The following is a 16,079-nucleotide window of genomic DNA, read 5'->3' as shown; positions in this document are numbered from 1 at the left end:
CTGGTAGCTGGTCCCCTCATTGAGCCATCTCTTTTAGTAGGGAGATGTCTCAAGAGATTCTGGCCAAGGGCTCGTCCTCCTCTCGTGACAGTGGTGATCTACAATCAGTACGAGACAGTATACCTTCATTGAGATCATGGACCATCCCGAAGTTGACGGCAGAATTGTCTAAAAGAGGAATTCCGTTCTCAGGCTCAGCTAGAAAGGCAGAACTTTACAGTCTTCTCTCTACGGATTCGACTTCACCAAGCCAGGAAGTGGTTTCCATGAATACCATCTAGATGTCACTAACTCAGCTACACGCTGTCATTAACACAATGGCTTCTTTAATGTCTGTCATTCAGGCTAGACTGGACACAGTCGAAGCCAGTACTGCTGATTCTGGCTTGATGGGGCAGACACCAGCTGTAGCCACTGTTCCACAGTTTAATGTTCCTGGTGGGTCCAGTCCTACTCCCGTAATTGCACCGTCTCATTTCATACCCGCTAGCATATGACAAGACATCCTTGCAGGGAGAGATGTCAATCTGGCATCTCTTCTCATAGCTACTCATGAGGTCCCAGATAACAAAACCATAACTTGCGGTGAGGTCTCGGTGATATTAAAGTCTAGGGACGTTAGATTGAAAAGGAAGCTCAATATTGCTGAATTTGTGTTGGCTTTTAGCTTGTATCGGGATGTAGTTTGTACACTTAGCCCATTTAGGAGGGAGGAGATCTGGGGTATAAATATGGTGGTAGTGCTTACTACGACTATCACCGCTCATTTTCGGCGAAGGCAGCAGCCGCTCTTGTACAGTGTAAGCATATGGTCGATTGGTCAGTCATTGACACAGAGCTGTTTTGTCGCCATTTTGCAGGTCTTAAGGCCCCAACCTGTACGGTATGTAACTCATACACTCATACTGCCGGCTGGTGCTCCAATACTAATACTGCTGCTGTTCTAGGCCCATCAGTTAGCAGGGTGGTCTCCGGTGTGGATAAGTTGGGTCGGCCGATCAAATATCTAGGCAAGTCGCAAATTTTGTAACAATTTAAACTTTTCTGCGTGCCACTACAGCCAGTGCAGATTTGCATTTATGTGCCTATTGCTTTAGTGCCCACCCCCGAGTTGCATGCCCTCAAAAGGGAAACAATCCTGTGTGACTAAGCGTGGTGAATGTGGAACTCCTTACTTGTTTGTTAGCCGCTCATCCAGACCCAGGTTGGGTTCAGTTTGTACTCAACGGCTTAGTCAACGGTTTTCATACAGGTCTGCTCGCCCTCTCTCAGTCCCCACATAAGTGCAAGAATTTATTATCGGCATTCAAATACCCCAAAGTTATTTCCCCGTTAAATCAAACAGAGTTAGATAGGGGTTATTTAATTGGCCCATTGAAGCAGCCCCCCTTTGAGTGTTGGAGGATTAATCTGGTTGGGGTAGTATCTGGCAAGTTTTCTAATAAAAAGAGATTAATTTATGACTTGTCGTCCCCACATTCCTTATCCATACCCAGTCTCAACTCATTGATCCTCTCAGAAGAATTTTCCATGAAGTATGCGTCTATCGATGAGGCTATTCAGGTCATACTTAGGTTGGGTAAAGGAGCCTGGTTATCTAAAGCAGATATTACAGATGCTTTTAAGCTACTCCGCATTCTACCGGACATATGGTGGTGGCATGGTATCAAGTGGCAAGAGCAGTATTTCTTTGCTAGCAAATTAACGTTTGGGTCGAAATCTAGCCCATGGTTATTCGACCAGTTTGCTAGCGCCCTGCATTGGGTTTTGTCAAACACCTTTAATGTTAACCATGTCATTCATTACCTAGATGACTTTCTCTTGATCGAGCCCCTGTTTCAGGAGCCTCTAGACTTACAGGTATTGCGCACGCTGTTTGAAGATCTCAGGGTTCCGGTAGCTCCTCACAAGGTCAAAGGTCCTAGTACGTCAATTACATTTCTGGGTATTTGTTTAGTCTCCCGCTAGACAAATTAGGATAAGGGAGGTCGTACATAGATTGGCACAGGTCAGGGTTACTACCAAAGCGAATCCCCAGTCTCTCTTAGGTATGCTCAATTTCGCTATGTGCATCATTCCCCAAGGTAGGTCCTTTATTTCCAGACTCCTGGTGTTGCTCCCTGGTGTCCCTAGTCAGGACAGTCCAATTTATTTGAATCAGGAGGCCCTGGCGGATTCGTTAATGTGGGATAGGTTTCTGTCACAATGGAATGGAGTCTCGCTCTTTATTCCGGTGGTCTCTAATCTATCCCCGGTGGTGTACATGGATGCATCTCCGGCGGTCGGTTTTACCGCCATCTTTGATAAGCATTGGTTTGCTGGTTCTTGGCCCCCACAGATTGCGACTATCCCTGGCTTCTCTCAGTGTTCCCCGCTGTTTAAAATTTATCCCATAGTGGTGGCAGCGTACGTTTGGGGTAAACAGTGTCGAAACCGTACAGTGTTGTTTCTGTCTGATAATGCAGCAGTGGTTGACATCCTTATGAAGGGTAGATCAGGGTCAAAACAGATAATGTCATTTGTGAGGAAGTTCATTTGGCTGTCTTTACAACACAATTTTCACTTTGTTTGCACGCACATCAGTGGGCAGCGTAATGTCGCAGCGGATGCTCTGTCCCGGTTTAATCTTCAACTCTTTTTTCAGGTTTTTCCGGGTGCAGATCGTTTGTTGACGCCAGCTCCTCATCATTTCCAGTTGCTGATGGATTAGGGGATCATCTTGCTGTAGCCAGAAGCCTTATGGCCAAGTCATTGTCCCCCAATACCCTTAGGACTTATAAAACGGCCTGGCAATTGTTTGATAGATTTAAACATACATACCCCCCTGCGGGAGAGGGGCCTATAACTTACATACTCGCATTTGTTGCCTTTTGCCACTCTCATCTACACTTGGCCCATAGCACTATTAAACTATACCCGGCCGGTATCTAACATTATTGGTATTGCCAGTATCCTGACCAACCGTCTCTGTTCTCAGCCCATCCCGTTAAGGCCTTATTAAAGGGTATTGAGAAGGTGTCCATCAAGAAACGACCCACTCGACAGCCTTTTACCGGTAGCATGTTTAGGTCTTTATCAGACATGTTGCAGAATAACCTGTTTGGTCGGCACATCAGCCTACTAATTTAAACAGCCATGTACTTGGCTTTCTATGGGTTCCTCAGGCCGGGTGAGTTTTCCTGCGCCAGCACATCTGGAGTAGCTCTTGCTATACTCTTACCTTATTAGCCTCCAAGAATACTAGGTCGGGGGAACCTGTAACAGTCAAGTATTTTGCCACCGGTAATAAATGGTGCCTGGTGAGGGTATTGCATCAGTAGTTGCAGTTTATCAAAGCTGAGCCAGCGGATTCCCCCTTGCTCAAGTTGGTAGATGCTAACTTGAATATCAATACGTTCCTCAAGTTCATCCGTATATTGTTAGGCAATTCAGGAGTTAACCCTTTGTCCATTACTGGTCACTCCTTCCGTATTGGCGCAGCTTCAGCTGCTTCGGAGCATAACGTACCGGTCCATATTATTAAAAAAATGGGTCGGTGGAGTTCTGCTTGCTATACTCGATGTGTTCTTACATGAGCCAATCCGAACACAAGTGTTAGGCAATACAATTGCCGTGTTTGTGAGAGGGGAGGCGGGGCTCTACAGCCTATTAATACCTGCAGGCACACAGCCACAGGTGCGGTACGTCAGCGTTACAGCCCTCCCAACCCCCCCCCCCCCTCTTTCTTAGGGCACTTCATATTAGGGTTTCCCCCTTTAGGCTGCCCTTCTACAGCAGTTCCGGCATAACCCTACTGCTATTAGGTACAGTTAGGTAGGATGTGTTCTAACATGAGCCGATCCGAGCACAAATAAATAAATTGGAGCTGTGTGTGTGGAGATTATAAACAGATTTAGCCCTAATATTTTGTTCCCAATCTCTGATTTATATGGTTTTTCAAACGAAAACAAAAAAAGATGACCTGACACCAGTGGTGTACATAAAGTAGTAAGGGCCCCTTAGCAAGGATCAAACCAGGCCCCCCACACAGGACAGAGGGGTTTCTGCCTAAACCCTTTTCAATGACATGTAGAAAAGGAGATAATCCCAACTAAGACTGGGCCCCCTCTTGCCCTGGTCCCTATAGCAGTCGCATGGTCTGCCGCTATGATAGTTACGCCCCTGCCTGACACAGAGTTCTCATTAGTATTCAATATGCTATGCTAAATTAATGGTATAACACATGTTGTACAGTTTTTGCTTATTTCACCTCAGTAAAAAATAAAAGGAAGTACTTGCAGGTAGCTGCTTTTGAGGTTTGCAGCTGCAGTTCTGCTACGAGGCAATGCCAGCCTCAGCACCTTTCTTCTCACTCCCTGGCTGACAGTTTCCCTAATTGTCCCTATACTACTCACCAAATTCTTCTTCTTCTTTGTAATCCACTGTCTCTGGCAGTAGAATACAAGCTTGGTTAATTTCTGACTATCCCTGATTGTTTTACTCTCCCTGACTCCCTAAGGTTATTTGTCCGGCAGATACTCTAAGACTCAACCACCCTCATTCACAGCCCAGCACATAATGGTGTTCTGCTCGTTGTGCTATCGCACCTTCCTGCATGCTGCAGCACTGATGGTTTATCCAGGATGTCTGTCAGCCTGAGAGCCAATCAAGGCAAGCCCTCCCCCCCCCCCCACTTCCTCTCAGGGTCATGTGAGAACCCTTCTCCCTCCATAGCACTTTTTTTCCCACTGACATGTGTACTAAAATGGCACTATCTTACTGGATTAGTCTACAACAAACCTGAAAATATTCAGGTTTGTCTGCCATCCGAAAAATAGAAAAGTTCGGACCAAAATGGTCCCTTGTTGGCCAAGTCTTGTCCATAAATTGGCTGCTGATGAAGGGTCATGTGACCAGGCGAATCAACTCTATGGGATGTTTCCTCCATTCAAATACACCACATCTGCCAACTGCACTTGCATTGTTGGGACTTTAGTGCTGAGTGTTTGAACAGAGGAGGCTGAATGACCCCTCATCAGTAGCCATCTTATGGACAGGACTAGTGTTGAGCTAATTGAAGTATCTGAAGTGGACTTTGATACAGATTTCAGGGAAAATTTTATTGTGCTTCATGGTAACTAATAAATTTTCACTGAAATTGTGGTAAAAAACTATTCAAAGTCACCTCATCCATTTGAGCATGAAGAGGCTGCCACAGCCACTTTGATTGAAGATCCTGTGTGAAATATCGTACGTGGTGACGTATGACGTCACCATGCAGGCCAACGTGACAATGTCATCACACGACGTGCAAGATTTCGTGCAAGATCATCAATCAAGAGGGCCACAGCGGCCTCTTCGTGCTTAAATGGATAAAGTGAGTATTTTTTAAACTGATTAACCCCTGAAAGCCTTCTTAGATGCCGCAATCAGCGATGAATGCAGCATCTGAGAGGTTCAATGACAGGGCGCGGCGCAATCGCCATTCCCGGTCATTGTGCCTGCTACTTAAAAAGAAATGCGCTTCGTGAAGTAGAATTTCAGCACAAAACAAATTTCTTTGTCAAATTGAGCGAAGCAGAATACCAACAACGGCTATATTAGTAAGTGCCATACAGTCATCTTTACATACACATTGGGCACAAGTGCCGAGAACATGGCCAATCCCTTTAAGATTTGGAACAAAAGTTTGTCTCAAAGTACAGTAAGCTAACCAATAGGTCGTATAAAGTTAGACAAAAGTGTGTAGCCATGCGCAAAAATTTTCATCCTGAGCCACTAATAAATTTGGCACATTTTTTGACTACCAGTCCAGGTTTAAGATGCCTACGATTAGTAAATTATTCCCATTGTGTCTAAGACCTTTCCTATTGACAACTCAGATAAAAGTGCAACCCATGTGGGCTTGGATATTCTTCTTTATGTATCTGAAATCGGTGTTAATATAATAAGATATATGAGGTATGGATATACTATATTAAGACAAAATCTCATTTTAAAGGAATCCAAAAATTGTTATATACCTCATCTTCATAAAGAGCCATGCCTCTAACTGATCCTGTAGTTCCAGCACGTTTCATCTGGAATAAAAGCAAAAAGAAATGTTAATTCATTGAACGCAACAAGAAATAAGCATAAAATTGAAAGAATATGATTCATATGAAGATAATTACAAGAGGAGGTTAGCATATAAGCTAGCAATACAGATGATCATCATAGAATTCCAGGCAATGAGCTCCAGGAGATGAGAGCATATTGCATGGAATGACATTCTGTTGGCCAGAAGTGGAACTACTGACAGCATGATGTATAGAACACCCTTCTGGCATAGCAGATTAAAAACCAACTGCATCCATGGTACATATTTCTCCCATTGTTTTTCTAGTTTACCTTGAATTGCTTGTGCAGCCCCGTTAATCAAACTGTCATGCGAGATCCTATGCTCATGAACTCATACATACAATATACTTGAATGAAATCTGCATGTGTAGCATGCAGATTTCTTTACAGATTTCAGGGCAGATTAAACTGTGAAACTAATTGCATTGTGGAAATGCACAGTAGATAGGGCATAGTGTTGATCTGAAAATCTGGAACATGCCTAGAATCCACAGAAGATTTTTCACTCTTAGACCAGTGTCAGGTGAGCATGTTCAGTCTGGGAAAAACGCTCTGTGTGGGAGCAGTATCTCCCAGAATAAACAGTGCTCCTATGAAGTGAACCTACAGCATCATAATGATTTATGATGCTGTGAATTCCTTCCTGACCGTGAGTCTGCTGCACTGTAGTCACATAATGCCATGACTACAATTCAGTAGGCCCATAGTATGTTCGGAATTCACAGCATCAGTAATCAATATGATGTCGCGTGTTCACTTCAGAGAAGCAGTGTTCATTCCAGGAAATGCTGCTAACACAAGGAGCACGTTTCCTAGATTGAATACGGAAACTAGCATTAGGTTTCCTCGAAATACAAAGGGGCACATTTATTAAGGCCGTTCTTTTAGACGCTGGTCTTAATAAAGCCCTGCACTGGCGGGGGCATCTTCTGGAGTTATAAAGAGGCGCCGTCCTATACATAACTTCGGCAGATACTCCGTCACTTCTAAATGTAAAAACAGGCGTAGAAAATGGTAAATGAGACCAGCCGGCCGGCTGGACCGCACCCTTCCCCACCCATGCCACATCCCTTTTTTAGACCTGGCATGAGCAGGGAGAAGAACCTTTGCGCCGCAATATGCACCAGAAATACGCCTAATTGAAGCATATTGCTGCTTAATTAATTACCTCCTTTTTATGTTGCATGCATCTTTTATGGTGGCTTTTTGTTCACACCTTTTTGACATGCTTCAAATTGGCGATTTTTCCCTATAGGGATGTATGTGGTCAGTACTTTGCATCACTATTTTTAAACCAAAACCACAACTGGGTCCAAAAGATGAAAGAAATGTAATAAATGCAGTTCTTTCCATAATAGTTTTTTCCCCTGTAGGTCCTATTCCTGAATTTGGTTTACAAAATACTGATGGAAAATACTGATCAAAAACTGACCTACAATGGCCTACAACATACAGTATTGGATGGAGGTCAAAATTATCAGTAAATGGCAAAAAAAAAATCATACCGGAATAACGCGTTCCAGGCAAACATTGAAATTCTTTTTCACATTTGGTTTTAGCTTCTTCAAGGAAAATCTTGTCTCACCAATAAATTCGTTGTGACCAAATTTGTCCTCATCGCAAACAGAAATTCTGAAATTAAAGTGACAATTTTTTAAAAACTATAATAAAAAGAGTGCATGAAGAGGTTAAATATTCTAGGGTATCATAGGGCATATAAATCTGTTGTGTAAGTCTACTTTCAACCTAGCGTTTTTTGCGGATCCGTCATGGATCTGCAAAAACGCTTCCGTTACAATAATACAACCGCATGCATCCGTCAAGAACGGATCCGGTTGTATTATGTCTTTTATAGCCAAGAAGGATCCATTTTCTATTGTGTCAGAGAAAACGGATCCATCCCCATTGACTTACATTGTGTGTCAGGACGTCTCACTCCGCATCCCAGGAACAGGCAGCGTTTTGGTGTCCGCCTCCAGAGCGGAATGGTGACTAAATGGAGGAAAACTGATGCATTCTGAGCGGATCCTTTTCCATTCAGAATGCATTAGGGCAAAACTGATCCGTTTTGGACCGCTTGTGAGAGCCCATGACGACTCTAACAAACGGAAAGCCAAAATGCTAGTGTGAAAGTGGCCTAACATGTTACAATGGAAATAGTAAAATTTAATGTGATAGATAGGCATTTTCTTGAAAAGAATGGAAATTAAGTTGTTATGCCTAAAGGGGTTATCCCAAAATTAATGTAATAAAATGAAATCATAGATGATATAGTACATGACAATCTATGTGTATTTTTAACCAAGCTAGAACCAGCCCTGTACAGACCTCTCAACATTAATTGTTCCGGTTGCTCTGCTCAATTTCTGACAGTCCATACATCTGATCACAGTTGAAGGATGGAACTGAGCATGTGTGTCCATCTCAGCAATATTATGGAGGTGGATGAAGAAATAAGGAAAGTTCCATTTTGTGAAAAATTAGCAACTTTTTTCAGTTTTAGCGAGGGGGTGTGGCCTCAGTTGTCCAATAGATTTACTAGAATTCAACTCAAGAAACCCGACTTAAATTATAGAACAAATCTATGCCAGCTCATAGCTAGCTTGGATTTGCTTTTCTGGTGTACAGACTTCCAGAAAAGCAAGACGTCTTAATATGTCTTAGGGTTGGACCCTGTCCATTTTGCAGTCCACAAATTGCAGATACGCAAAACACAGATACCAACCATGTACATTCAATTTGGTGAAAGGACCTTCCAGCCCTCAATAGAGCAGTCCTATCCTTGTCTGTGATAATGACAAGAATAGGACATGTTCTATTTTTATTTGCGGGGCTGCGGAACAAAGTGCTGTCCGCATATTTTGCTGCCCCTTCGAAGTGAATGGGTCCTCATCCGACCTACGATGTTGATGGCATATCGCTAGGATATGGTATCAATGTCAAATTGGTGTGGGTCCTACCTCTGGGACCTGTTCCCATCTCCAGAACAAGGCCCCTGAGTTGAAAGGAGAGTAGCTGAGCATGCTTGGCCACTCTCTGTTCACAGGCTGCATCTGCTATTTCCGGCAGCCCCACAGCAGTGAATAGAAAGGTGGCCGTGCATGTGCATTGTGCTCTCCTTCAGGTCGGGGGCCTTGTTCTGAAGATAGGAGTGGGTCCCAGAGGTAGGCCCTGCACCTATTGGAAACCGATGACATATTTTAGAGATATGCCATCAATGTCTGAGATGGGAATGCAGTACCCCAGGCCTAGGGGTGTCTGCAATTGTATATTCATTGACGAGCAAAAGGGTAACAATGTTTTGAACTTTTGACTTTTAGGCTCCATATCTCACCAACCACTACAGCTTTGAACGTGAGACTACCATCATTTTACAGAAAATCATCTTGGCTATCTACATAAATTGGACTTGCAACTATTTAGCATATGATTAGTTATGCAGATTATTGTTGTGTAACTGCATTATTACTGTTTTGGTCCTAAATTTCTAAATTTTTATTTTTATTATTTTGTAAATCCTCCTTTGGCTTTCAACACTGCATGAATCGTTCTGGGCATGCTCTCAATCAGATTCAAGCATGTCTTGACCAAAATCTGTTACAAGGTATCTTCTACACGTTCCCAATCTTGGTGCATACTGGTCGACTCACTTGGGTATGAATACAGCTTTTTATTCAACTCTACCCACAAGTGTTCAATAGGGTTGAGGTCTGGGGGGCTGTGGGGGCCAATCCAGCACCTCTACTTCATTTTTATTTCTTCGCCAATCTGGAGGTATGCTTCGGGTCGTTGTCCTGTTGGTACACTATGTCGCCCTTTTCATACCCATAGTACTCGACTGTACGAAGTAACTCGTCTTGTAGGATACTCACATATAGCTCAGCATTGAGACCACCATCAATCCTGGTCAAGTATCCAACGCCGTTGGCTATGAAATAACTCCATATCATCAGGCTTCCTCCACCGAACTTGACAGTTCCTTTAATTTCTCGATCTGTCAGTGTAGTGTATTGTAATGATTTGTATTTTTATCATTTTGGTCAGCCATTCAAGTAAGAGGAAGGTATGGTTGGCCTAGGGTGGCAGGAGCAGTGCTAACCAACCTGTTCCTCCCCTCTTGGTAGGAGTGTGCTAGTCCTGCTTCCTGCCAGCAGGGGAAGTTCCAGTGTAGCTAGAGAAAGGAAGCACATGCGAAAGCTTCTACTCCTGGAAACGTTATATTATTCTCTTGTGAGACCAACACTTCAGAGAGATCAGCCAATTAATTTTCCAGAAAGCATCAGCGAGACAAGACAGATTAGTAAAATACAGCTTTACAGACACTACTGCAAGGCGAGGGACTACAGCTCTTACACCCATCACTTAAACCACCACTGGGCCAGAAAAAGCTCAAGTCTGAAACTTACAGCGGACACCTGTATTCACAAGTACCTGCTAGTGTGAACATATATAGTCATCCAACCAGCCACCATACCTCCTCAGATGGTGCCAGAAACTGTACTTTATATTTGTTGCTGTTGGATGTACCACAAGTTATATTTTGTGGTTAGTAAAAAGAGACTGGTATATGTTGACTTCTGACCTGATTCTTCAACTACAACTCCCATCCTTCGTAATGGCTCCTAAGGAGCTTGCTGCAGGAATACCACTTTAAATGTACAGTGGTCATCCCAGAATGAATAAAATATTGTAAATGAAGGAACCACTGTATACCTGAGTTCTTATCTTCAATCATTCATTAAAAGTTATTAGGGATGAGCGAATCAACTTCAGATGAAACATCCGAAGTTGATTCGCATAAAACTTTGTTTTAATACTGCACGGAGCAAGAGCTCCGTACAGTATTAGAATGTATTGGCTCTGATGAGCCGAAGTTATTACTTTGTGAAGTCTCGCAAGACTTTGCATAATAACTTCAGAAATTGATTTATACTGTAATAAAACCATTTCCTGAACTCAGATTCGGTTCCAAGTTACCACTTCAGCTCATTGGAGCCAATACATTCTAATACTGTACGGAGCACTCACAAATGGAGCTACTGTTGAGTTGCTAGACTTTTGAGGCTGCTTAATAAATGTATAATTATTCACAAAGTCCCTACTAATTGGAATAAGGAGTGCCGACCTCTAACAATATAATCAATGCCTTGCAAGCCCTTCTATTTTAATGAGGATTAAAGCTGAGCTTAGTAACCTTTCACTGAAAAAGCTATAGTGAACCATATGAGAGAACTTGCCTTAATGTCTTTCTCTGTAATTCTTCATCTGTGATTCCATGATATACCAGGGTCTCATTCCACATTGGATTGCGGGTGTTTCTAAGAGTTTTAGTGCGCAGTTTGTTTGCCTGAAAAATAAATGCCACCATAAAGAGGTTTTCCGGTCATAAAATAGATGGACTATCATTAAGATATAACCCTGAGCACTGAAATTTCCACTGATCTGATTAATTGAGAGTCACAGTTCCCTATTAGCTGTGTGCATATATATATATATATATATATATATATATACAGTACAGACCAAAAGTTTGGACACACCTTCTCATTCAAAGAGTTTTCTTTATTTTCATGACTATGAAAATTGTAGATTTACACTGAAGGCATCACAACTATGAATTAACACATGTGGAATTATATACCTAACAAAAAAGTGTGAAACAACTGAAAATATTCTAGGTTCTTCAAAGTAGCCACCTTTTGCTTTGATTACTGCTTTTCACAATCTTGGCATTCTCTTGATGAGCTTCATATACCATAAAGCTTTATATACCATAAAGCTTAAAGGATTTTTCAGGACACATAATAACATTTTTGTTTTGCCCAGAGTACCCCAAACACCGAATATTTTTACCCAATATACAGTACTTGTTTTAGTGTCAGCACTTTCCGCTCCCTAATCTCAGCATCACTGCAACCTGGCAGGATGTTTACATGAAGAACTTCCTGTATTCATTATCTTCTTGCTATCCCTAAGGGTAGGGGGCAAGCCCTGAGAAATATTACAGAGCAAAGCGTGCTGACTTGTGTTAGCCCACATTAAATGATGCAGAAAAAAGGGGGAGGAAAGTGGGAGGAAAGTGCTGACATGAAAAACAGGTATATGGTAGAGATGAGCGAATAAATTGCAAACAAATTGGATTTGTTACAAATTTCACAAAAATTCATCCACTAAATGAATCTAAAGTTTTGGAGATTCTTTTCAGATGAATAACTTAAAAACGGCACCCATTGCCATTTTACTGTGAATATTGGCAGGGAAAACCATAAGGGAGAAAGAAGATGGGGGATCACATGATGCTGTGGGGAAGTGAAGGGGAGGGTTTTGCCTAACTAGCTCAGAGGCTGACAGAGCTTGATTAGCAATTTTGTCCTCCGCCCCCTCTGTAAAACATTTTTGAAGGTGCACTGGTGGCACATCATTTTAGTGGATTACTCCATCAATACCACAATTTTAGCACAGTCCAGGCAAAGCTGGGCCTGCAGTGCATCAAGCCACTGCCACTATAGCCTGAGTGTTAGTTCCATGTACTCACTTTCCACATGGTTGAAATTTTAAAATTCTTTGGAAGCGAGTGGTTAACTTGGTAGAAAAGTTTTCATTTTTTTGCCCCCCATGGATTACTGCATCAATACCACCATTTTCTCACAGTCTAGGTAAATTTAGAGCCTACAATGCATCACACCACTGCCACTAATATTGAGGGTACTCCCTGAATTTTTTTAAATTTTCTTTGGGGGAGGGGGTTAAATTCATTTAATGAGCATCATAAATGTACAGTGCTGCCCATAATTATTCATACCCCTGGCAAATTTTTACTTAAAGTTACTTTTATTCAACCAGCAAGTATTTTTTTGAAGGGAAATGACATAGGTGTCTCCCAAAAGATAATAAGACGATGTGCAAGAGGCATTATTGTGGGAAAAAAAACATCATTCTCAGCTTTTATTTACATTTGAGCAAAAAGTGTCCAGTTGGCGTAAAAAAAGAGAAGCCTTCAACCCAAAGAACACTATCCCCACTGTCAAACATGGTGGTGGGAACCTAATGCTTTGGGGACGTTTTTCAGCTAATGGACCAGGGAACCTAATCACAGTAAACAGCACCATGAAAAAAGAGCAATACATGAGGATTCTCAATGACAACATCAGGCAGTCTGCAGAGAAACTTGGCCTTGGGCACCAGTGGACATTTCAGAATGACAATGACCCAAAACACACAGCTAGGCCCCATGCACACGGCCGTGTTTCACAGCCGTGTACGGGCCGTGGAACCGCGGCCTGGATCCCTCCTGAGAGCAGGAGCGCACGGCGTCACTGGTTGCTATGACGCCGTGCGCTCCCTGCTGCCGGCACAGAACAGTAATACACTGGTATAGATCATACCAGTGTATTACTGTATTGCGGCGGCAGCAGGGAGCGCACGGCGTCATAGCAACCAGTGACGCCGTGCGCTCCTGCTCTCAGGAGGGATCCAGGCCGCGGTTCCACGGCCCGCACACGGCTGTGAAACACAGCCGTGTGCATGGGGCCTTAAAGTGGTGAAGAAATGGTTAGCAGACAACAACATTAACATTTTGGAGTGGCCCAGCCAGAGTCCAGACTTGAATCCAATTGAGAATCTGTGGAGGGAGCTAAAGATCAGGGTGATGGCAAAAAGACCCACCAACCTGAAAGATTTGGAGCTCATTGCTAAAGATGAATGGGCAAAAATACCTGTGGAGACATGCAAAAAAACTGGTCTGCAATTATAGGAAGCGTTTGATTGCTGTAATAGCCAATAAAGGCTTTTCTATTGATTATTGAGAAGGGTATGAATAATTTTGAACTGGACACTTTTTGCTCAAATGTAAATAAAAGCTGAGAAATGTTTTTTTTCCCCACAATAATGCCTCTTGTACATCGTCTTATTATCTTTTGGGAGACACCTATGTCATTTCCCGTCAAAAAATTACTTGCTGGTTGAATAAAAGTAACTTTAAGTCAAAATTTGCCAGGGGTATGAATAATTATGGGCAGCACTGTACATCATCACTGCATCAATTACCAGCAGGTTTTCATTAAAAAGCATAAAAAATAAATGAAAAGGGAGAACCGGACCAGAAATTATTCTTGACTGGTTCGCTGATCGCTATTCAAAAATATTTCAAAATCACATATTCAGCAACTTTATTATATAATTCCTTACCATTTCAGTATCTCTATATTTAGAACTACGCAATGCTCTGTGACCAAAACATTTAGTTGGGTGCATGGACTGCCAGAGAAAGTATTCAATTTAAGAAGAGGACTGTGTCTAGTCATAAATTATTATTTGCAGAAGATCCACTGGACCCAGGAAATCAATATTTATAATCCAATGGTCAAAAAGACCAATAATACCTGTTTTAGGTCAAATTTTAAAATATAACTTTTATTATTATTTATTAGAATAATTTTCCCCACATATAATACAAAACAAAACAAACAAGAAACAACTCTATTGAGAGTATTTTAAAAGTATATATGTAAGGGATAGTGTCCTTGGGGTGTTTGTGGTACTATATCAATACCTATTTCCGGATAAATATCCTTCCAGGAATGATAGTTATGTTAAGTAAGTGCACCTCAAAGATTATCTTCACCCTTGATGGTGCCCTGGTGTTATATACCACCAGGTTACTCTATCATTCAGCGATGCATGCGGTCTGCTGTTAGTAACATTCAGTATTTATTAGAGCCATGTATCTGCTTATTTCAGCTTAGTATCTATTTTCAAAGCGACTCGCTACATCTACACCCTCGTGGTCATAATCCAGAGCATACTGCGTCTGCAGCTCGCAGTGCTGTGAATATACTTCCCCTAACATATGTTTAAAAATTATTACGACGAAGCTCCCCCGACATGTTTCACCGCTCGCGCGGCTTCTTCAGGGGGATGGAGCTACATGGAGTTGCATGTAGCTCCATCCCCCTGAAGAAGCCGCGCGAGCGGTGAAACATGTCGGGGGAGCTTCGTCGTAATAATTTTTAAACATATGTTAGGGGAAGTATATTCACAGCACTGCGAGCTGCAGACGCAGTATGCTCTGGATTATGACCACGAGGGTGTAGATGTAGCGAGTCGCTTTGAAAATAGATACTAAGCTGAAATAAGCAGATACATGGCTCTAATAAATACTGAATGTTACTAACAGCAGACCGCATGCATCGCGGAATGATAGAGTAACCTGGTGGTATATAACACCAGGGCACCATCAAGGGTGAAGATAACCTTTGAGGTGCACTTACTTAACATAACTATCATTCCTGGAAGGATATTTATCCGGAAATAGGTATTGATATAGTACCACAAACACCCCAAGGACACTATCCCTTACATATATACTTTTAAAATACTCTCAATAGAGTTGTTTCTTGTTTGTTTTGTTTTGTATTATATGTGGGGAAAATTATTCTAATAAATAATAATAAAAGTTATATTTTAAAATTTGACCTAAAACAGGTATTATTGGTCTTTTTGACCATTGGATTATAAATAGTCATAAATTAAATGCCTCCCTGCGGGTGCAGGCCCTATCATGACCAGCGTAGCACATGCTGTTTTTGATAAATCAGGACCACAGAATGGGCAACACAGAACTTTATTCTGTCCAGAAAGTTTGAGTCTGGAGTCCAGAGGTTCAATTCACAGAGCATTGACTAGACTGTATACAACTATAGCAAACTCTTAGACCAGAGAGGCATCCATTTTCAGCATCTGAATTTATTCATGGCAGTAAAATATAGTTTGTTGATGCATGCTTATTTAAGGCGAAAAGGAGCATTACGTAATCAGAGAGCAATAGGCCACCCATTTCATGTACAAATGATGTCCTCCAGAGGGTGCAGTTCCCTTTGCAGTGGCTATCACCTCTATTAAATCTATCTGTCCTCATAGAATAAAGCAGACATCTACTAAGATTATGTTCCACTAAGACTTTTACAGTATACCACTAAGTC

At 42.0% G+C, this 16,079-nt stretch overlaps 1 protein-coding gene across 1 annotated transcript in view; it reads right to left on the bottom strand.

Moving 5' to 3' along the window:
* RPH3A (rabphilin 3A) overlaps positions 1-16,079 on the bottom strand; it is a 305,156-nt gene that overhangs the window by 28,069 nt on the left and 261,008 nt on the right. Inside the window, exons 14-16 of the mRNA XM_044282127.1 lie at positions 11,337-11,446; positions 7,605-7,731; positions 6,003-6,059 (exon numbers count right to left, since the gene is read on the bottom strand). Of these exons, the coding sequence (XP_044138062.1) occupies positions 6,003-6,059; positions 7,605-7,731; positions 11,337-11,446 (294 nt within the window). The remainder of the gene's footprint in view (positions 1-6,002; positions 6,060-7,604; positions 7,732-11,336; positions 11,447-16,079) is intronic.

This window comes from Bufo gargarizans, chromosome 1 (genome assembly GCF_014858855.1).
Source record: "Bufo gargarizans isolate SCDJY-AF-19 chromosome 1, ASM1485885v1, whole genome shotgun sequence".
In the NCBI taxonomy this organism is placed as follows: Eukaryota; Metazoa; Chordata; class Amphibia; order Anura; family Bufonidae; genus Bufo; species Bufo gargarizans.
The sequence above is the reverse complement of the archived record's forward strand: the minus strand, read 5'-3'. Positions and strand labels throughout refer to the sequence as shown.